Raw genomic sequence first — 21,504 nt, 5'->3', positions numbered from 1 at the left:
AAGACGCCCTAGGCTCCATAAATTACAAGGAGTGACAGACATGAGCATCATGCAGCACAACAAAACTTCAAGAGAAGTAGCAACAACCAATACAATCAGCTTAGAAGCAGTGACTATATGGACTGCAAACCGAAGAGAAGACAGCACCCCCCAATAGAGAACATCCAGAACAACCACCAATACGGTCAACTCACAGAAATTTAAGGATGATTGCGCTCATGAAAGTTCAATATCATGTAGAATAAAACCTGAAATCTCTTAAAAACATATTCAACCAGTGTGCAAGAGTTTTCAAAAACTCTTTGATTCCTTTCTTCCTATGTCAAGTAGACAACAATGCTGAGGGAGACCCTTTTCATCCTGGCAACAATGTTTTTCCCCCTGATATTAAGGCCCCGAACAGCACTACTAATGGTGGTCATACCCCTGCAGAGCTGAAGCCAGGATTTCACCTTTGACCACAAGAGGGATGTCCAACTGCAAGCAAAGAAGAGGTGATTATGGCTTTCCTCATGATCCGGACAAAAGATACAGCTAGCATTAGTATCAACAAAGTGTAGCCTGTCTCTTGTTCTCACTAGATTAGGTTTTCAGATTAACCCAATCAAAGACAGAGATTTTAGTTATGGTTAAAAGGAATTGTCAGATGGGATTTCAGATTGACCGAGCTACAAACAGAGATTTTGGTTTTGGAATATGTTGATATCAAAAATAAATAAATAAAAAATATTATTTTGATACACTTCTAAATGAAAAGTATTTTAAAAAGCAATTGCTATCACAATCTTAAAACATTACCCAAAATCACAATGCTTCATATTTGAATTCTTAACCACATGATTAGTGCATAAATTCTCATTGGCATTCATTGCATTTGCTTATTATACAATTAAATTCAACTTGCAACATGAATATAATATTGTAATTATCAATAATAAAGTTTATATCATCCATGAAAGAAAGATGCCTTATTTTATCCAAGACTTAATTCATTCATCTGCTCTTAACTATATATTAACATATTATCTCATATGGCTTTAATTCTACTGATTTTATAAGAGTCAATTGATTCCAAAGATTTGTCATAGCAGAATAAAACTCCTAAATACTCATATTTTTCTGGTGAAGAGCTCGTATGTCATTCTCTAATTAATACTGCTTTGCAAGATTTGATTGAGTGAATAACCTTTGCAGATGATCTCAAACCTCTTTTATTGTCTCATTCTTCACCAGTTGTATACCTATGGAATGCTCAACAGAATTGTTAATCTATATAATAATTTTTGCATTGTTCTCTTTCTTCTTCGAGTATTCTCGGACAAAAATGATTTTTCTTAGCATTCCTTCTTCCTTGTAATGGAATCTTCTCATTATCACCCTTTTAGTTATCTATAGATTATGATTATGGGTTTGTCTCTTGCTTTAAGAATGTAGGAATTGAAACATTCATATACATTGTTCAACAACATATCTCTTAATAGGTATCTTCAAGAGCATTAGTTGATGCCTTGTATGACCCTTCGATGATTAAAAAGGGAAACTTGAACATTCTTTTTATTCCAGCCTTTGCATCACTCCATAAGAGATCTTTGTATTGTTTGCTATGCCAATTATTCTCGAATTAACACCCAATTCTTCAATATGATTATATATATATATAAAAAAAAAAAGTTAACTTTTCTGTCTCTTTTTCATCACAACCATTGACATTAGCTTCAACATTAAAATGCTGTGATTTTCTCTTTTCTTCAAGGCTTCAAATATGTTGATACCTTCAAGATCTACACCGGTATCTCCAATTGAATGGAAATCTAAACGTACTTCACAAAAAAGATTAAATATCACCACCAATTTTGATTAGTGACTATTTACACGAGGTAATTGTTCAAGGGACGTAGTACATTTTCCCTACATATCTGTTTCCTATTTACATAAAAACAATTATCATATTAATCTTCTTTTTTCACCATAAACATTATGCCTTACAGGCATAATTTGCGATTGTTATAGTTTCATTACTAAAATTATTTTATTATTCTTATCAATAATGATGTCTAAATATTAAATTAAAATTCATTAAATATATATTTAAATAAATAGTAATTATAACAAACCTCAATATTCATACAAAAACCTATATTATAATCTAATATTATGATATTATATGGTTCTTAAATCTTATTTAATAAAAAGGTTTTTTCTATGTGTTTCACATCTTGCTTTTTAATAAATAAAATCAATAATTTAACAAACACTTTAGTAATGCAAACTGTGAATTTTGTAGATAAATTAACAAATAATAAAAATATTTAATGCTATTACTTTTTTTAATATCTAAATTGTTAATATTCTTTTAATTTCTGTCAAGATATATGTATACTTTTTATGGATTTTATAGCATTGTCTTTTCCATCCTCTTCCATTATTGTGTTATGATTAATTTAATGTTATAATTGAGATAATAAACATCAAGGAGAAATAAATTAAGTGACAGAAATAACTATATATAAACCGAAAATTCTATATTGTTAAATGCTAATTAAAATTTTATCAACCGGACATCATTCTTTAACTAGTTTGTTTAATTTCCAAGCCTTTATATATCAAGCTACTTTATGTTATAAATTTTATTACGAGAAAAATATTCAGATACTCACCCTAATTTCTTTTTCTACGTACTACAACCTAATTAAATTGGGTTCCTTTAAACACTAGCCAAATCACAATGCTTCATATTTGAATTCTTAACCACATGATTAGTGCATAAATTCTCATTGGCATCCATTGCATTTGCTTATTATACAATTAAAATTAACTTGCAGCATGAAGATAATATTGTAATTATCAATAATAAAGTTTATATCATCCATGAAAGAAAGATGCCTTATTTTATCCAAGACTTAATTCATTCATCTACTCTTAACTATATATTAACATATTATCTCATTCTTATATACCTTTCAATATTAATTAATATTTTCTCTCATATACTCCTTTTCTCCCTTACAACAAAAAGAAAAATAAATTTTCAAACATAAAAATTAATTTAATTTTCAAAAACTTAACAAGACTTGTAAAACTTAGAATTAAAATAGAAATTTGTTTTAAGAAAAAAAACTATAAAATTTGAAAAACTTAGAAACATGAAAACTTGAAACATCTTAAAAAATTGAAATAACCTAAGAAATTATACAAAAGAATTGGAAATAAATGAAAATTTTGAAAAAATCATGTCCTGCAAACTTATTTCGTTTATATATAGACATCTTTTTATTTATGAGTTTCATTGACATGATTTTTTTATTTTGTATATTTTATAATTAATTATTAATTTTTTCAGGTTTTTTATTTTTTTATTTTTTTGGGTTTTTCTAGGGTTTTTCTAGGATTTTTCATATTTGTTTTTAAATATTATTTTAGGAATTCAAGAATTAATTTTCCTTCTAGTAGTTGGAGGACATTTTTATCCAGAAAGTGACAAAATGACATATGGGATTATTTATAAAGGTATATAAGAGTGCAAAAAAATTAAAATGCTATATAAAAAAATATGTTAAATATATAAGGATAAGGATAGATGAAATAATTATCCCTTTTAATTAATATATTTTAAAAAAATATTTATTTTTTTGGTATACCTAATTTTTCTATTCTTCCGACTGTCAGTCTATTTTTTACTACATTCTTTTTCTGTATCAATAATTTTATTTTTTTTATCTATATAATCAAAGTATGCGAAAGTTTTTGATATTTTGATATTTTTAAAGTTTCTAGTAAGTTTTTTTTTTCCTTCAAGATAAAGCACAGAGAGTTTTTATGTGATTTGAATAAATATATAGTTTAATAAATTCAATTTGAGTCATTTATAATTTATATTTCAGTTAATTTCATAGGAAATATGTTTTTTTTCTTTTTAAGCAAGAGCTAAGTATCTATCTTACTTGCGGAGTGATAGGTCATACGGGTTATATATGAAATGCCAATAAAAAAAAATTACACTTTTTTCTATTATGATTAAAAAAAACGTTTGTGTTAGAAATTCTCTGGAACAAATCCTCTGGTAAAAAGGATTACGAAAAATCTTCTATTTCATTTATTGATTTTTATACTTTTAATATGAAATAAATCATCTTATATGATGACCAATAAAAACAATTATAGAAGAAATAATTTTAATGTTTCAATAATCAATCTAAATAATTTTAATAATTAAAATATATTAAAAAATAATATAAATTATATCTTAAAACTTCATTTAATAGTTACTACTGGATTGAAAAAATAAATTAATTATAAGTTTAACATCGCTAAGAGTAATGTAATTTAAAAATAATTTTTATTTAAAAATAATATATTAAATAATAATATAAATTATATTATAGAAATAGAAGTATGGTTATTTGAGAAAATGAAACTATCTCTTCTTTTTTTTCCCACAAAAATCTAAACACCCTAAAGCACACCTTATCTTTTATTCTCTCTCTTTATATATATATATATATATATATATATACACACACATATGCGCGCGCGCGAGGAGTGGACTGTATTGTTTGAAAAAATTAAATGCATGTCTCCTAGTTGGAGCAAATTAGCCGACACTTTAGAAACTTTCGAGTGAGCACAGAAATGTTGCGTCGGTCGTTTATCCAAACTAAAGCCGTTCTCAAAGTAAAATTGAGCTGATGAACTAATTAAATATTGCTATCAACTCCCTTCCCTGGTAATTAAGCAGCATAAGCATCGCGTAGCCTCAAATATTTTGGCTAATAATTCAAATATATATATTATATGACCAATTGCATGTAATGCTGTAATGATCCATTTACTCTTTAATCAGCTTCTCATCGATTTCTCAATTGACATGGATTAGTTATAATCATGGAAATAAATTGTGATCTGCTTCTAGCTTAGAGGGGAGTGGGGATTAAGTAGTAAGAAATTAATGGGGCAGGAAACTGATAAAAGCTAACAGCAGTGTAAACCGCGTTTCAAGACCCCACCAGTTACAGAAAGCACGGGCGACGAACAATCAATTGTTGCATTAACTGATTTTCAAGTCCATACCGTACGGTCCCTTTCTGACCTTGATCAGAAACTTCAGCTAAGCTTCCGATGCCCTAGACCACCTAGCTAGTACATATATTTCCTCCTAGCTCGCTGGATAAAAAAGAAAAGCAACAGAAACTATAGATTCTACACCAAGTTCCCACCACACTTTGAGAAATCCATAACCATTGAAACATATGGAAGAAAGCCTTACAAGAGCAATGATGCTTAAGCTTTTCATAAGAAAGTTGAAGCGGGTTCTCTTGCTCTCAGCTTCTAGAGGAGCCAATACGAGTGAAGTCAGGTTTGATGAAGTGATGGAAGCTACAAAAATGGTTCCAGGAGATGTGAAGAAGGGACATTTTGCAGTCACTGCAACCAAGGGTGAAGAACCGAAGAGGTTTATTGTGGAGCTGAATTACCTCACTAATCCAGATTTCTTGAGCTTACTGGAGCAGGCTAAAGAGGAATACGGATTTCAACAGGAGGGAGTTCTTGCAGTTCCATGTCGACCAGAAGAATTACAGAAGATTTTAGAAAACAGGAGAAAGAGAAGGGCAAGCACTGAATGGTAGAGTACATATTTTCCGTCATTCTACCACCACATCGAATTGCTCTTGAGCAAGAACGGTATAATTTTCAGGGTAGATTCCCCAACACAATTGTTCTTGCGTTAATTCTTAGAGCAAAATGTTGATTCTTCTAATCTTGTAATATTCTTTTACTACTTCAGGATTAATTCCTTTAGTCACCAAATGTTGAAGGGAATTAAGTATTCAATGAAATATGATCTTATTGATTATAAACGGAGTATTGAGTCAGAATATTAAAGCTTACAAACACAATCTGGTACTAGAACTCTATATCTGGTTTGCACATCGCTGTGCCTGTGATACTGACACAAGATGGCCTCGTAAGCCTGTAACACTAGGAGGGACGACCTGCTCGAAGCTGGTCCTTTCTCTAGCTAGCCTGGCCTCCCGGTTAACCTGCGAATAAATTAGGTCTTGTTCTCCTTTTTTACATGAAAATTAAGAATCTGAAATACTCCAACAAAAGCTGCAATGATCGACTTCATTGACCTGTACTTGATTCATAAAATCCCCATTTTCTTTTTTTATTTTTTGCTTCTTTGTAGTTTGTACTGAAATTTAAATGTGCTTTACAAACATAACTCTAGTCTGTAAATATAATTATACAGCACTTGGAAAAAGTAGCGGAGTATAAATAGAAAAGAATCTGGCATGCCGGAACCGGTATCATGTCAGTATCATTTCACCTCAGAGCAATTATTTGGGCCCACAGGTTCCCTCAAGCAACTGGAGATTGCCATCACAGCAGCTTCAATAGAAGCATCTTCCCCCTATTTTTAGAATCAAGTAACGCATTATCACTTCAGAATGAAATCTTTGTATGGCCCGAACACCTAAGAAAATATTCCTGCAACTTTGTAATTTACCTTCTCTTTCCAGTAAAACATGTTTCCATATTTCCCAGCCAAACGGCTCCAGAAGCTACGGGGAATGTCTAGATCAACAGATGCCCCCACATTGAAATTTAAAATATTTCCTGTGGTCATAGAAATCCATCAATCAAGTCCTCAATGGTTGATGCAGTCAAAAGAATGCAACATGTTTGAATCATCTTTACCAAAGTTGGGGTCAGCAACAAAGACAACTGTTCTATCATCCACTTGCCAAAAGTCTCTAATCGCCAATCCTGAAAAATAAAAGATAAACCAAAAAAAAAAAAGAGTAGCTGACTAAATGCTTCAAAACACAGACTGATATAAGGTTAAGAGATGGTACAATTGTCTTAAAGATCAGAATATCAAACCCATTGACATGAACTTAACACGCAAAGATTACCAGGTGTGTCAGGATAATTCTGAGCTAAAACTCTTAATTTGAATCCGGTATCCTTTTCAATATCAGAAATCTCCTCTGCAAGTCGTTTCTCCTGCAAAATAACCATTACTTGTGCATTCATCTGACTGAAACTTCCTGCATTTAGCTCTAAGACACGGTACCATATACATGTTTTATGACTCAAGCCACCCAACAGTGTCTTTCAATAAAACATTATAAACGCTTGGATCCCTTGCAAAATGCATGCGACCAAGTGCTGGTAAACCAAACAAGTCTGGAAAATTTAGGACAGTTAAGAGTATAATTTTTTTTCAATATGATTTACAGCGAAATATTAACAGCAAGTGGATTTGTTAGTGTCTCCTTTGCTTGCTCATATACTGAAGGTAAATAACTAAGAGTATAAACATTAACTACAAAAGGATCTATGATACATAAAACTGCTCAATTGAGCCATTCAGCAATTGGCTTTGAAAACAAATTATTACCAATTGTTTCATTCAGTCGAGAGGAGCCTATCATATAATTTAGACTCACAACGCTACCGTGATAGCAACATTTCAAAAACATTCATCTCAATACTCGGTAGAGAATCAACACATGCTCCTGCCCAATTTACACCGGGAATCTGATCAAATTGGACTCTTGTCCTAAGAAAGTGATAGGGAAAGCAGAAGGTGAAAAACTAACTGCTACACAAAAACTGGAACAGAAGGAAATAATAATAATAATAAAAAAAAAAAAAAAAAGGGGGAGCAAGGACCATAGGTTTGAGACAAAATAATTTTCCACTCAAATGAAACGATGAATTTCAGGAATCCACAATGCTTGATTGACCAATCATATTCCCATTTAAGAAAATTCCACAAATATAGCTCACCTTAAAATAAATTAACATAATGTCAATCAAATTAGCAAGCAATTATTTAGAAATACTACAGGAAGGCACAAGTAGAAAAGTAAGCACCCCTCACCTGGCCATCAGAAAGGAACCCAGCTACATCTATAACAGTAGTAAACTCTTTAGGAAGGAGTTCTGGCTTGTTAACTCCAACTTTTGCGTCAGCAACTCCAACTCCTACAAAATTTGATGTCTATTAGCATAAACTATACATTACACACAGAAAAAGAAGGAAAAGGGGAAAAAAATATGTAAGTGCTCTGCATCATTAATACGTAGTAGCTATCATTGCTTATCACTGGACTTCACATCCAGGGGCGGACCTCCGGCTTAAGCCACAGGTAGCGTGGCACCCCCAAACCTCACAAAATTTAGTTTAATATCATCTTAGTCAATCCTTGCCGTGGCAACCCCAAACTATCTTAGTCAACCCATGCCCTCCAACCTAGAAATTCTAGTTCCGCCCCTGTTCACATCATAAAGACATTGACAAAAACAACAGAGATAACACATTGAACCCACTGTTGCAGAGTTACAACTTAAAATAGCAAAGTTAAAACCCATGTTGCAAAGATAAATAAAAAAAAATATCAGACAAAATCAACCACATGGATATAAATCAGCCATGACCCAGAATAGCGTAGTTATAATACATACATACTAGCCATACACAAATCTACCAAGCATTTGCAGAAAATACTAATGCGGAATACTTGCCTGGGAGAGATAGACCAAGCGCGAGAGCCCCAGAGAAGGCAAAATTCAAAGATTTGGAACGGAAATCGAGGACCCAATTGGTGAATTTAGCAGGATTTTGGATTGGTCGAGACGAGACAGTGATGGGTACTGGTGTCAATGCAGAGCGGCAAGTAGTTTTGAGTGCAAGAGATGAAGGAAGATGGGGAAATGCCATTCTTTTCTTTCCTTTTTTTCTGGAGCCGTAGAACAACTGAACTGAAAACTCAAAGTGAATTAAACTGCTTATCTTTTTGGATAGGCTTAATGGAATTTGTCATGTGTGTACAGTACAGCCCTAAACCCTTTACAAGCGCGTGATATGCACTCCCGCGCAGGCAGAATTAACTTGGTACTTCATTTGATTGCATAATGATGAATTTGCCTCTACATAATTACTAGATGTTTATTTGATCCCTTCAATGCCAATGTATTGTGGGCTGAATGGAATCAAAAGATTAAGGAGAGAAATGCTTCTTGTTATACAAATTGCAAAAATCCCAGCTATTTGCTTTGAATTGTGGTATCTGCAACATCAATTTAATCAACTTTTGGACTTGGATGCACAGTTGAGATTGGCCAGTCACTAACATTTCAACTGTTACTCGCTTCTTCTGTCGTTAGGGTGATTAACAGAGAGATATTATCCTCGACTGGTTTCACCTCAATGCTTATCATACTCATCGCCTGAAGACCTTGCTTTTTATGTCTCCGATCATGCATCTAATAAACTACAGCCCAAACGCTGCCAAGCCCCGCTCAGCCCAGCCCCGTTCTGACAACTACTTACAAGTGCTTATTATCACGTCTCCGAAAACGAGTTTGCTATCCGTGCCAAAAAGCAGTTCAAACCGACAAGATCTACTTTGCAAGACTTAACATATGTTCGATCAAGAGACAAATCTTTAAGACATTACCAGAGCATTTGATTCCCTCGGGCTGCTGCTTTTGCTTTTTTTACTTTCCTTTCTTGAACAGAACTCTTGCTGTTCTCTCTCCCTCTCTCGCGAAGACAGCATTAAAAAAGGGCTTTCACTACATCTGTGGGGTCTCTTCTGAGTATATAAACTTGCAAGGCTTAAATTCTTTTCATTTTCGCATTTCTCATTCTTGTTTGAGTTCAAAGGAGAAAAACCAAAGAAATCAATGATGTGTAGAAACTGGTTTGCTCTTGCTCTAGTTTGTTTTGTTCTCCTCAGTGGGTTCTCTTCAGTCTCGGCCACACCTCCTGCAAGTAAGTGAAGCAATTTTTTTAATTTCGAAGTCCTCTTTCCTTTTCTTTCTCTTTGGCTTTCAACTCTTATGATGATTTATCTTGAATATACAGAAATTTTAAGTGCCGCTGTGTCCAATGTGGTATCTGCCCTTGTGAAATGGCTCTGGTCACTTAAATCCAACACTAAAATGGGTATAGGGCCTTCTTTGAGCTCACATTTTTCTGTAGTACCCTGCTTTTGCTGTTCTTCGTAATTCTTAGCCTAATGTAGTTGAAATCTCAGCTGTTTCTAGCCCTTCGATGATGAAATTTGAGGGTGGATATACAGTGGAGACAGTGTTTGATGGAAGCAAGTTAGGAATTGAACCATACTCCGTTGAGGTGTCTCCAAGTGGGGAACTCTTGCTTTTGGATTCAGAGAATAGTAACATTTACAAGATCTCAACACAATTCTCTAAATGTAAGATGAGTTTATATGCTTCATTATATTTTTGAGTCATTCGATAACCTTTAATTTATCTGATAAACAATGTCATGAAACAACATCTGTTGATTCCTTAACTTTTTAATGCATGTTATCAAAGAGAAGATACAAAAAAAAAAAAAAGTTACAATTGTGCTTTACATGCTTTTGTCAAGTACAAGTCTCCACTTTCGAAAGTACGTAAATCCATTCACTTCTGTTTCTGCCAACTCAATACCTTCTTTTTGGAGATTTGCACTCTCACGTTTTCATTTCTGAAGTCTACATTCTTTATTGACTACTTAGCCTTGTAAATTACTCATCTTGCGCACCTTTATCCTTTTCTTCTTTCTCTAATCCACAGTTCTTTCTTCTCTTTTTTTGCTTTCCAAGATTGATAATAAATCAAGTTTCGTTGAGAAGCTTCAAGCCCTTGTTTAATTTGAATAGTTTAATCCCAATTCTGGGCTTGTTTTTCATGTTAATTTGCAGATTCTTTATTCCAAATCATATATATGTTCATCCTACGCTACTTCAAGTCTGTATTTATAGATATGCAAACAGCATGCATTCGAGTTTTTCCCCTAGATTTGTATTGTCTTCTTGTTCTTCTTTAACTGTTTGGGAGGATAGCAGTTGAAACATTTAGTAGACTATCATTGTTTTGTGCAATGAGAGATTCTGGAATGCAGATGGCAGACCCAAGCTTATCACCGGATCATTTGAAGGGTACCCTGGACATGTAGATGGGAAATTAAGAGATGCGAGAATGAATCACCCGAAAGGTCTAACCGTGGATGAAGGAGGAAACATTTACGTTGCGGATACAATGAACATGGCTATCAGGAAAATCAGTACTGATGGAGGTGACTATTGTGAATACTCTTTTTCTTCTTTTTTTTCCTTTGGCCGGTAATAGTTGTGGAATTCAGCACATGAGGAACAAAGTTATCTCCTTGTATTTTGAATATGTTATTGGCTGTTCTTGGAACATTGACTGGTTAAATTAAATATTTATGAAGGGGTTACAACCATTGCTGGAGGCAAGTGGGCTCGTGGAGGTGGTCATGTTGATGGTCCGAGTGAGGATGCTAAGTTCTCAAATGACTTTGATGTGGTCTACAGTGCAAGTAGTTGCTCTCTCTTGATTATAGATAGAGGGAGCCAGGCAATTCGAGAGATCCAACTCCATGATGATGATTGTAACTATCCACATGATGATTGTTTTCATTTAGGTATGACATAGCTGCAAACATGCAATCTGATTAATTTCCTCGACCTTATTTTCTTGCAATCGTGGAGATCTAGACAACATACTCATCAATATTGCAGGATTAGCAGTGCTTGTTGCTGCTGGATTCTTTGGCTACATGCTGGCGTTGTTGCAGCGTCGGGTGCAAATATTGTTTTCTTCCACACGCGGTGTACCCCAGGTTTAATCACATCTTTCTTCATTCATCGTTTGGCCAAGTGTTCATTGGAAAGGCACCTCCATAGATCGGATCACCCCAACAATTTATTTTCAAATGTTCAAATTTCATGCTATTCTTAAGAATGCTCTTGTTTTTATTTTGAATCAACAATTATTCAACTTAAAATTGTTGTAACGATTTCTAACACTTAAAATATCTTCATGGTCTAGCTAATGATGTTAAAGAGACTTTTTCCTTGGTAATTAAATAATATAAATTTGTTTTAATTTGAATGCCACTGTATGTACCTGGTTTTCCTAACATGGACTGTTTTCTCCAACTTGAATGTCTTTGCTAGAACTACTTTACGAAGACAATTTTCTCTAATGTTGTTTCTTTTTTAGGACTCAAGAACTCAAACAAAGAAAGGCCCGCCAAAGGCCCCATATCAAAGTCCTCCTATGTCAGTCAGGCCTCCCTTTATTCCAGATGAAGATGAACCTGTGAAATCAGACGAGGGGCTTTTTGGTTCACTTGGGAGGCTTATCCTCAACACTAGCTCGACAGTAGGTGAAATATTTGGGGGAATATTTTCTGGATTTAGAAGGAAACCAATACATTATCAGTTCCAGCAGCACTACCAGCAACCACTCAAGCACTCAAACACGTGGCCCGTTCAAGATAGCTTTGTGATTCCTGATGAAGATGAGCCACCATCAATCGAAACCAGAAGTCCTACATCCCAGAAAACCTACCCATTTATGACCAAAGACGTGGAGCAAAACCACCATTTGGAGCAAAACCAGGGTTACTATAGCAACTGGGGAGGTGGTTATCACCAACAGCAACAGCAACAGATGCATCTGCAGCGTTATAAGCAGCAGCAGCAGCAGCATCATAGGCATTATATGCCCAACCCAAAGACATACTATGAGAAGAGCTGCGAGACGAACGAGATTGTGTTTGGAGCTGTTCAAGAACAGAATGGTCGACGTGAAGCTGTGGTGATAAAGGCTGTTGACTATGGTGATCCTAGGTATAATCACCATAACATTCGACCTCGATTCAACTATGTTGGTTACTCTGATAGCTATTAATCCATCATGTCACCGGAGAGCCAGCAAAAATTATTTTAAACTTAACATGTAAGATTTGAAGTTGAGATAGGAATAGTTGATATAGAAATTAAGAATCCTTTACTGTTTTTCTTTTATGCTTTTTCTTTCGTTATTGATCTCTCTAAGGGAAATAACGATTTTCCAATGTCACTTGTCAAGAGATATATAAACAGAATAACATCTTCTAATACCACCAGAATCAAATGGCTTCCGACATCATAGCTGGTCTTTTCTTGTTGGCTTTCCGTAACATTATTAACAAATATATATATATATATATATATAGTACGGGTTTTTACTGTAATTTTCTTTTTTCAGATTTATATTTTTTTATATAAACCTTATTAAAAATTAAGTTTTATAATTTTGTATAAGATTATTCTAGATTAATGACCCAAATCTCAAGTTTGACAGATTAACTTTAGTTTTTTTTTTTAATTGATTTTTTTAAAAAATATCATCTTTTAACATTGGAATGATTAGAAATTAGATTTCGTGATTTTTTTCGGTCTACTTTCTATGAAGTTATCCATATCTCATAACTAAGGTAATAAGTTTGACGGGTTAACCCTTGTTGACTCGAGTCATTTCTTTTATGTTCTTTTTTAATCAATTTTTTTTCAACTTCATTTTTTAAAACTAGGTTGAATTGAGAACCGGACTTTATAATTTATTTCAATTTGTTTTTTATTGGGTTATTCTTGTCTCATGACCCGGGTCACGGGTTTGGCATATTAACCCGAGTTGACTCGGGTCAATTTCTGGGTTTTTTTAATTGATCTTTTTCAATTTCATCCTTTAACATTGGGTTTATTGGATTGAGTTTTATAATTTATTTTGATTTGCTTTCTACAACGTTATCATGATCTCATGACTAGGTATGTGAATTGACAAGTTAACCAAGTTAATTCGAATCGATCCAATATGATATCATCTTAATTTTTATTAAAATACTCTCATTTTCAATATTTATTTTGAATGAAACTATATTTTTACTAGTCATCGAGATTATCTTTAGACCTACCAAGATGATAAAGTCACATCGAATCAACTTCTGTATAATTTAAATTTTTTTACTAGAAAAATATTAGCAACATCAAAATATTTTTATTACATTAAAAAAAAAAACAACCTAATCCAACACTTGGTGCGTGAGAATGATATAGCAAAACTAAATTTGAGGATGGAAAAAGTGGCTAAAATTAATAAAACCAAATTTGGATTCATAAAGTAAATATTGCAATATTCAGTTATTCCAAGGCATGGTTCGAGGCCTGAATAAATGTCTACAAGGAATGATTATGAGTTTATAGGGAAAATCCCCTATCCTATCCTATGAATACTTCTGTTGCTGCTGCCAAGGGTTTTACAGAGATTAAGGACTGTTAATTTTATCCCTTATGTAAAGCTTCCCAAAGTTCCATCAATATAGAAGCTGAGCATCAAAATCTGTAGCAGGTACGTATTGCAGACATCATGGGGACTCCTCCTGGGTATGACCAAAGTAAATTTAATTTGATGCTTCTATATCCTGTTAAATGATGGGTCATTTATTACAATGAAATTTTTTTATTTATTTGAATAGGTCATCCTTTATAATGAGTTTTTTTTTTTGGATAGGTCACCAATTACAATGAGATTCCTTCTTTTTTTTGGATAAGTCACTCATTACAATGAGAACAAATTCTTAAGCAATTTTAGACAAAACTAGCAATGCAGTTTATATCAGGTAGGATGCTTAGAGGGTGATAGCATCTTTCCTTTTGCGTAACCAGTTATATACCATAGAATCTCTGTTGACCAATTAGGGTTTCCAGTGACCATAATATTAGGTGACGACTTCTTGAACAAAACATTTTTCTCTAAAAGAACAAAATGTCAGATATCTGTTTTTTTTTTCCAATCGAGTGATAATTTTTAATCGGTCACCGCGATGTCCGGTGTGACAATGTTCAATGAGGATTGGGTTTGATATTTCGTTTTGAGTTGCTTTACAGGATTATCATGGTGTCAAAAAAAATTATGATATCACCTTGATGCTCAATTTAGAAAAAAATGGTTTGAATGTTTTTTAAAAAATAAAAAATGAGGGAATCAAAATTGACAATGAGGTAAAAAAAAGGGTTTTCTCTTCTTTCTTTCTTATTGTTTATCGAGCACCCTTTTCTATGAGAATAGCCTATTGGATTTTCCATTTCATTTTTTCATCCTTATAGTTTGAACATTTTATATTTTAGTTGAAGACTTCATTTTATTACCAATCTTTGAGTTTGAAAAATAAGATAAAGAATAATTGAAAATAGTGAAAGAGAGAAAAATATTTGATTATCGAGATTCCTTTGCCAGAAAAAGTCAAGGTTAGTGTCAAAGTATTTATCTTAACATGTAGAGTGTCATTGAGGTGTTTTCAGTCTTTCATGTTACCAACAAAATATGTTAAAATTTGGTTTTTTAAGTTCAAAATACCCCAATTCAATTTTATAATCACTTATCAAATGACCAAAAACTGGACATGTAGGTGACACATTGTCTACTTTAAAAGAAAAAATTGGATAAACAACATTTCATCCATCTAATCTCAAAAAGTAATGGGGAAGGTTTAGGCACGTGGGCCTAAGTTAGCAAGCCTTTACACCTATGCTTATTTTAAAAGCCCATGCTAACGTTTTTAGCCTCTCATTTTTTTATTCTTTGTCCTGCAATTTAAATGTAATTTCTTAAAAATTAGTTAATTAAAATATATTAGGTGTATTGTTTTATTAAAATTTTAAATTTATTAAGAATATATTTATATATTATTTTATATAACACCATTTGCTTTTTATTTTATCTTCACATAAGATTATAAAAATTTACCCATCATAATCTCTCTTTTTTTTTACATTTTATTCTTTTTTTTTATTATGGGCATCTATTTTTTTATTATCATATAATTAAATAAAAATTAGTTTTAAAAAAGTAAAATTATTAAACCAAGTTAAATCGCAAGTTTGGTAAGTTTACCTAGGCCAATTCAATATATTGTTGTTCAATATTTTTTTACAAAAAATATCCTCTTAAAAAAAATATGTTAAACCATGTTTTTACCAATTGTCCAAGTTGTCTTTTGACCTACAAAGTCAACCTAGTCACGTTTATTTAATTTAAGACTCATGCTAGATAAGGAGTCAAGTCAAACAATTTCAGGTTTAACCGCTAAACTGAGTTTAATGACATTGTCAAAATGTTCTTTATGGCCAGAGTCTAGGGTCACTTAGGCAATTACCCAAGGCCTCCACTTAAGAAAAAACCCCGAGAATAAATAAGGTATATTTATAAATTTTGCTTTATGAAATGAAGATTGACTCCATTTACCAAAAAATAAAAATAGTTTTATTTAATTTTATTCTTTATCTTTATTGTGAGCATCTATTTTTCATTATCATATCATTAAATAAAAATTATTTTTAAAAAAGTAAAAGTATTAAACCAAGTCAGATAATAGGTTTGGTAAGTTCACTTGTATCAATTTAATATATTGTTGTCTCAATATTTTTTTTAAAAAAAGATATCCTCTTAGAAAAATAAGTTAAACCATGTTTTTGTCAGAGAATAATATAAATCATATATTGGGACCTCACCTAATAGTTTAAGTTTTTAAATTGAGATGATTATTTGATTTGGTATCAAAGCTTTAATGACCAAGCGATTACGAATTTGAATTTCATCATCCTTATTTATTTGATAAAAATTAAACATAAGGTAATGTGGGTCTGTGTAAATTTTAAGCCCAAAAAGTTTTCACTTGATGAGGTGTGTTAGAGAATAATATAAATCGTATATTGAGATCTCACTTAACAGCTTAAGTTTTTAGATTGAGATAGTTCTTTGATAGTTTTTACCAATTATCCAAGTTCCATTTTCACCTGCAAAGTCGACCTAGTCACATTTATTTAATTTAAAACTCGGGCTGGATAAGGAGTCAATTCATACAATTTCATATTTAACCGCTAGATTGAGTTTAATGACATTGTCAAAATGTTCCCTGCAGCTAGAGTCGGCTAGAGTCTAAAGGCCACTTGGGCAATGGCTCAAAGCCTCCATTTAACAAAAAACCCAAAGAATAAATAAGATATATTTATTAATTTTGCTTTATGAAATGAAAAAAGTAAAATTAGTTTTATTTAATTTTATTCTTTTTCTTTATTGTAAGCATCTATTTTTTTTTATTATCATATAATTAAATAAAAAATAATTTTTAAAAAGTAAAATTATTAAACCAAGTCAGATCGCAGGTTTGGTAAGTTCACTTAGATTAATTATTGTTATCTCAATATTATTTCCTTTTTAAAAAATATCCTCTTAAAAAAAAATTAAACAATGTTTTTACCAATTGTCCAAGTTGTGTTTTGAGCTACAAAGTCGACATGGTCATGTTTATTTAATTTAAAACTCGGGCTAGATAAGGAGTCAAGTCAGATAATTTCAGGTTTAACCGCTAGACTGAGTTTAATGACACTGTCAAAATATTCCCTGCGGCTAGAGTCTAAGGGTCACTAGGGTAATGGCTCAAAGCCTTCACTTAACAAAAAAAAAAAACCCCGAGAATAAATAAAGTATAACTGTTATTTTTGTTTTATGAAATGAAAATTGTCCCCACTTAACAAAAAAAAAAAAAAAAAACCTCAAGTACAAAATAAAAATCGCTCAAGATTTCATTTGTAGACATGCATAAAAAAATAAAAAAACATATTTCTTAAATATTTTAAAATATTTCATTTATAAGTTTGTCATATGTGCTCAACATGTGATGACGCGCAAGCTTTGTCTTATTTTTATGTTTTTCAATACAATGAGTGAAAATTATTAAAATATTATTTTTTTATATAATTATTGCTAGCTTTTGAAATAATGATAGAATGTTGTAAAAAAAATACATATTATGGTAGAAAATCTTCAAAAAACTTTTAGAAATTTTATAAGACAAATATGTTTTAGTTAGAAGAATAACTTTTTTATTCTTATTTTAAAATCATCCAATTTTTTATTGGTATGCCTGATGCTTTTTATTTTTATTAAACAAATGATATTGAACAAGATTTTAGGTTTTTTTTAGCAAATTATTTTATTTTAATAGAATTTAAATTATTGTTCTTTTTTAAAGAAAAAACTAAGCAATATAATTAAATGAGAAAAATTTAAAGGCTACCTTATAAAAAAAAATCTCCAACTTTACAACTTAGCTTTTAGTTAATATTAAAATAACAAAAAATTAATACTTATTACCACATATAATCCGGTTGAAACCTGAAAACATGTTAACAATACTTGCATATTACTTTTTACGTGAAAAAAATAAAATGATTCAAGATACGCCGCGGCCAATTATCTAAGTAAAATCTAAAGCAGGGGAGGCCATAAATCATTCTAGTTAGCTTTCAAAAGATTGACAATTTATACATACATGTTCAATCTAAGAGACAATAGAAGAACCAGTTCGCAAAATCCATGCATGGCCATTATATCAATTTGTGAGATGCTAATGCAGTCATTCTTGCCCACACAAAGGAAGCTGGAGAAGGACTTATTTTCCTACAAGGTGCAGCCGCCCCCATGCCATTCATGGCGGATAAGCTTGTTAATATGCATAATGCTATTCAAAAGGTGATTATCGTAGTTTTTTCTTCCATCTTCACATCCAACAGCATCACAACAATCTCTTAGATTTGTAAAGAGCACATTCGATACAATGAAAGGACAAGTCACTACAACCTATTTCAATCTGTTCAGATTCTCTGACTACTCTTTTCGTGTAAAATGACCACCCATAATCAACTGTTTTCCTTTTCCTCATTGCCAACTTGCTCTTCAAATTAAAAGCACACATTAACCATTTACCTTGTCTTTCCCAGAGCTTTCTACACTAAATAATACACTTGCAAAAGGCAACTTAAAGATCCAGTGCTCGATAAAAACATAAACAAACAAAAAATTGAGATGCTAATTGAAGATTTTCAATCCACCAGTACAAGCACAAATAAAAAGAAAGCAGGTGAATAGGATACTGAGGAAAGCATAAGCTTATTCATATTGTTTTCAAAGTTCACTATAGAACATGCTTCTGAAACTATGGGAAGTAGATTGGCCAGTTGAAATAATATGAATCACGAACCTCTCTGTCCATTTTATTCCACTGCAACAAAGAAAATACCACATGAAAATTAATGTTCCAGTTGGATAGATTACAACTAGTTACAGCAAGCACAAAATAAACAAACCATCAAAAGTAATTAATTTGAAAAGATTTAACTTTAAGCTAGCCAAATAGTGCACCTTAAATTTATATGGCTCCTTCTTCTTCATTGCCTTTTTCCAATGATACTGCTCAAATAAAAACGCCTTGTCATGCCAACTGCACATTGAAGGGTATCAAAATGTAAGATGGAAACAAAATTCGATTGCTAAAAAACAACACAAACAAAGCCCCAAAAAACAGTAAAAATATTCAGGTATGCTTTAAGAACATAAATACTTATGACAGCAATTCTCAGATAACTACAAGATGCATGTTCATGTAACCAAAGGTTATCATTTTGGAAGAGCAAGAGAAATGAAGACTTTTTGAAGGCTTAAGAGTACAAAAGGTTGCTCTTTTACGGTTGCATCGAAGTTAGATGAATCATCCAGTTCTCAAATTCAGTTTGCTATACATTGAAACAAGCCTTAAAGTAGTAAGGAACCACAAAACAATCATAAATCACAATCTCATACAGCACATGCAAAAGGGCCAATGTACATTAAAGTAATGGCTACGATTTCCTTCCAAAATTTTCCATGAAGAAACTCATAATTTTTTTTATTTTGTTTCATAAAAAATAATCCTTTTAAGAGAAAATAGACAGGTTCAGAATATGGGAAACCTACCAAAAGTTACACCATAACTTCATATCTCATAAAAATTCCACGGCCAAATTGTGCTTTATTTTTTCACACAATACTTAAACCCTTAGATTTGGTGGTGAAGGATCGTCATTCTCATTATAGATTTTTTTTTAATTAACGATTTTCGCCCTTAAATGCAAATTAAAACAAAAGAAAACCAATCCATAAGACACCCTTAAACAGATAAAAATTAACATAGGAAAAAAAAACAACCAGAGTCGAACAAACATCCTTAAATATATTAATTTCAAATTTTATTTAGTAACTGAACTAAATTAATTTCCATGTAAATTGAAAAACCAAATGGGTTCTCCTAAATAAACAGTACAAAACCCTTAACAGAGCCAAACAAGCACTATAAAAATTGCAAAAAAATAAAAACAAAAGAAAAGGAAAGGAAAGGGATAAAAAGACTACTTGAACTGGTTAGTGAGAGTCCAAAGGTAGGGATTGGACCAGGTGAGAATAGAGAACGCAGCCGACCCGATCCAAATGTTGACGAATCTGTCTGGGTCGGCGTGTGGGACGCCAGGGTCTCCTCTGTATGCATTTCCAAAGTACTTCTCCATTAGATCTCTTTGGCAACGACGGTCTGCAGTTATCACCAGCTCTGTGGTTCTGTTTCTACTTATCCGCTTGTTACTGTTTTTATATTTATTTATTTATTATTTTCCTTTCCTTTTTTGTTTACCTTAGGTTTTCTAAGCTACGAACAACACAGAGTATAGGCGGGACGGAGCAACTGGGCCGAGTTGGATTGAGATTGAGTCATTTTCATTTTCTTCTGACTTTTTCAGGGACTAAGCCCACAAAAACATATGCATCAACGTCTAGAAAAATTTTAAAAAGAAATCAAACGATTTCAACAAAGACAAAATAAAAGTATATGTATCATTTTCATTTTCTATTTTCTAGTTTTTAAAATCTAAGTTTTAAAAAAAAATTATTTGTTTTCTTCTTCATTTTTTTTCAAAACATAAAAATCCAACCTATTGTTAAAAAATTTCAAAACCACGTGAGGTGGGGTTAAAAAATTGGATGGTGATTTCTGGTTTTGTATTTTTTTATGGAAAAAAAATAAAAATAAAAAAAGTTTTTTTATTTTAAAAAATCATAATCACAATTAAAAATTAAAATAAGAGTATGGTCATTTTACTGTTCAAAGAGAAAATATTGTAAATTATAATAGCATTCCATATTGTTTTTTTTTTAAATAATTTCATTGTCAGATTATTTTTTTTCATTTCAATTCCTCAATTTTTTCTTTACTTCTTTGAAATTGTGTTTTTTTGGGTTTGGGATTGGGATTGATGGTTTACTTTGGTTGCCTAGGTTATGAGATCTCGGGGAGTCGAGAAAAAATTATGATGCTCAGTTTGGCAAAATTAATTGAAATTTAATTGTTTTAAAATAATTGAAGCTAGAGGGACCAAATTTGAACAATAAACATATATTCAACCCTTTTTTCTTGAAAGAATTAAGGACTAAATTACACGAGTAAGGGAAAGATCAGCCCCTTTTTGTGTCTCAATTTTTTTTATTTAAATTTGATCCTTTTACATGGAGTTTATTTGGGATTGGACTTAATAATATTTTTTTGGTGGCCTGATATGGGGATCCCATTATGTCTAGGAAAACTTTTTGGTGCACGGTTGATACTCAGTTTTGCAAAATAAAATTCAATTTTTCTAATCTAAAACAATTAAGACTTAAGGGATCAAATTCAAAAATAATAAAAAAAATGTTAGGGACTAAAATTAATGGGGAACGACAAAGATGCTAGAACATGTGTTACACACGCCAGCGTATGAAGCAAGTCAT

General features: G+C 32.0%; 4 protein-coding genes across 4 annotated transcripts; 2 read left to right on the top strand and 2 right to left on the bottom strand.

Moving 5' to 3' along the window:
- Nucleotides 1–5,077: 5,077 nt before the first annotated feature.
- On the top strand, nt 5,078–5,855 carry LOC7486492 (auxin-induced protein 15A). The gene has a single exon (XM_024587136.2). The coding sequence runs from the start codon at nt 5,247–5,249 to the stop codon at nt 5,622–5,624; it is 378 nt and encodes a 125-aa protein (XP_024442904.1). The 5' UTR covers nt 5,078–5,246; the 3' UTR covers nt 5,625–5,855.
- A 251-nt stretch (nt 5,856–6,106) lies between these two features.
- Nucleotides 6,107–8,820, bottom strand: LOC7467633 (thylakoid lumenal 15.0 kDa protein 2, chloroplastic). The gene is made up of 6 exons (XM_024587135.2): nt 8,536–8,820; nt 7,892–7,995; nt 6,918–7,008; nt 6,700–6,768; nt 6,509–6,618; nt 6,107–6,412 (listed from the first exon to the last, which is right to left on the bottom strand). Exons 1-6 carry the CDS (start codon nt 8,729–8,731, stop codon nt 6,320–6,322), a joined length of 663 nt encoding a protein of 220 aa, XP_024442903.1. The 5' UTR covers nt 8,732–8,820; the 3' UTR covers nt 6,107–6,319.
- Nucleotides 8,821–8,964: 144 nt separating this feature from the next.
- Nucleotides 8,965–12,952, top strand: LOC7486491 (uncharacterized). Its single transcript, XM_024587134.2, has 7 exons — nt 8,965–9,787; nt 9,881–9,961; nt 10,053–10,229; nt 10,925–11,098; nt 11,255–11,467; nt 11,565–11,665; nt 12,049–12,952. Exons 1-7 carry the CDS (start codon nt 9,700–9,702, stop codon nt 12,739–12,741), a joined length of 1,527 nt encoding a protein of 508 aa, XP_024442902.1. The 5' UTR covers nt 8,965–9,699; the 3' UTR covers nt 12,742–12,952.
- A 5,617-nt stretch (nt 12,953–18,569) lies between these two features.
- LOC7467632 (uncharacterized) lies at nt 18,570–20,439 on the bottom strand. The gene is made up of 3 exons (XM_002322853.4): nt 20,101–20,439; nt 19,075–19,153; nt 18,570–18,934 (listed from the first exon to the last, which is right to left on the bottom strand). Exons 1-3 carry the CDS (start codon nt 20,250–20,252, stop codon nt 18,869–18,871), a joined length of 297 nt encoding a protein of 98 aa, XP_002322889.1. The 5' UTR covers nt 20,253–20,439; the 3' UTR covers nt 18,570–18,868.
- Between the last annotated feature and the right edge of the window lie 1,065 nt (nt 20,440–21,504).

Source organism: Populus trichocarpa, chromosome 16 (genome assembly GCF_000002775.5).
Source record: "Populus trichocarpa isolate Nisqually-1 chromosome 16, P.trichocarpa_v4.1, whole genome shotgun sequence".
Lineage (NCBI taxonomy): Eukaryota > Viridiplantae > Streptophyta > Magnoliopsida > Malpighiales > Salicaceae > Populus > Populus trichocarpa.
The sequence above is the reverse complement of the archived record's forward strand: the minus strand, read 5'-3'. Positions and strand labels throughout refer to the sequence as shown.

Bases quoted from the DNA above. Each gene is read 5' to 3' on its own strand.
- LOC7486492 (XM_024587136.2), top strand. From the start codon at position 5,247: ATGGAAGAAAGCCTTACAAGAGCAATGATGCTTAAGCTTTTCATAAGA.
- LOC7467633 (XM_024587135.2), bottom strand. From the start codon at position 8,731: ATGGCATTTCCCCATCTTCCTTCATCTCTTGCACTCAAAACTACTTGC. The intron at 7,009-7,891 runs GTGAGGGGTGCT...GTTATTTTGCAG, and splicing joins GGTTCCTTTCTGATGGCCAG to GAGAAACGACTTGCAGAGGA. The intron at 6,413-6,508 runs GTAAATTACAAA...TTCTAAAAATAG, and splicing joins TGTTTTACTGGAAAGAGAAG to GGGGAAGATGCTTCTATTGA.
- LOC7486491 (XM_024587134.2), top strand. From the start codon at position 9,700: ATGATGTGTAGAAACTGGTTTGCTCTTGCTCTAGTTTGTTTTGTTCTC. The intron at 9,788-9,880 runs GTAAGTGAAGCA...TTGAATATACAG, and splicing joins CTCGGCCACACCTCCTGCAA to AAATTTTAAGTGCCGCTGTG. The intron at 11,666-12,048 runs GTTTAATCACAT...TTTCTTTTTTAG, and splicing joins CCACACGCGGTGTACCCCAG to GACTCAAGAACTCAAACAAA.
- LOC7467632 (XM_002322853.4), bottom strand. From the start codon at position 20,252: ATGGAGAAGTACTTTGGAAATGCATACAGAGGAGACCCTGGCGTCCCA. The intron at 19,154-20,100 runs GTAGTCTTTTTA...TTCAATGTGCAG, and splicing joins ACTCTCACTAACCAGTTCAA to TTGGCATGACAAGGCGTTTT. The intron at 18,935-19,074 runs GTGCACTATTTG...TCTTTGTTGCAG, and splicing joins AGGAGCCATATAAATTTAAG to TGGAATAAAATGGACAGAGA.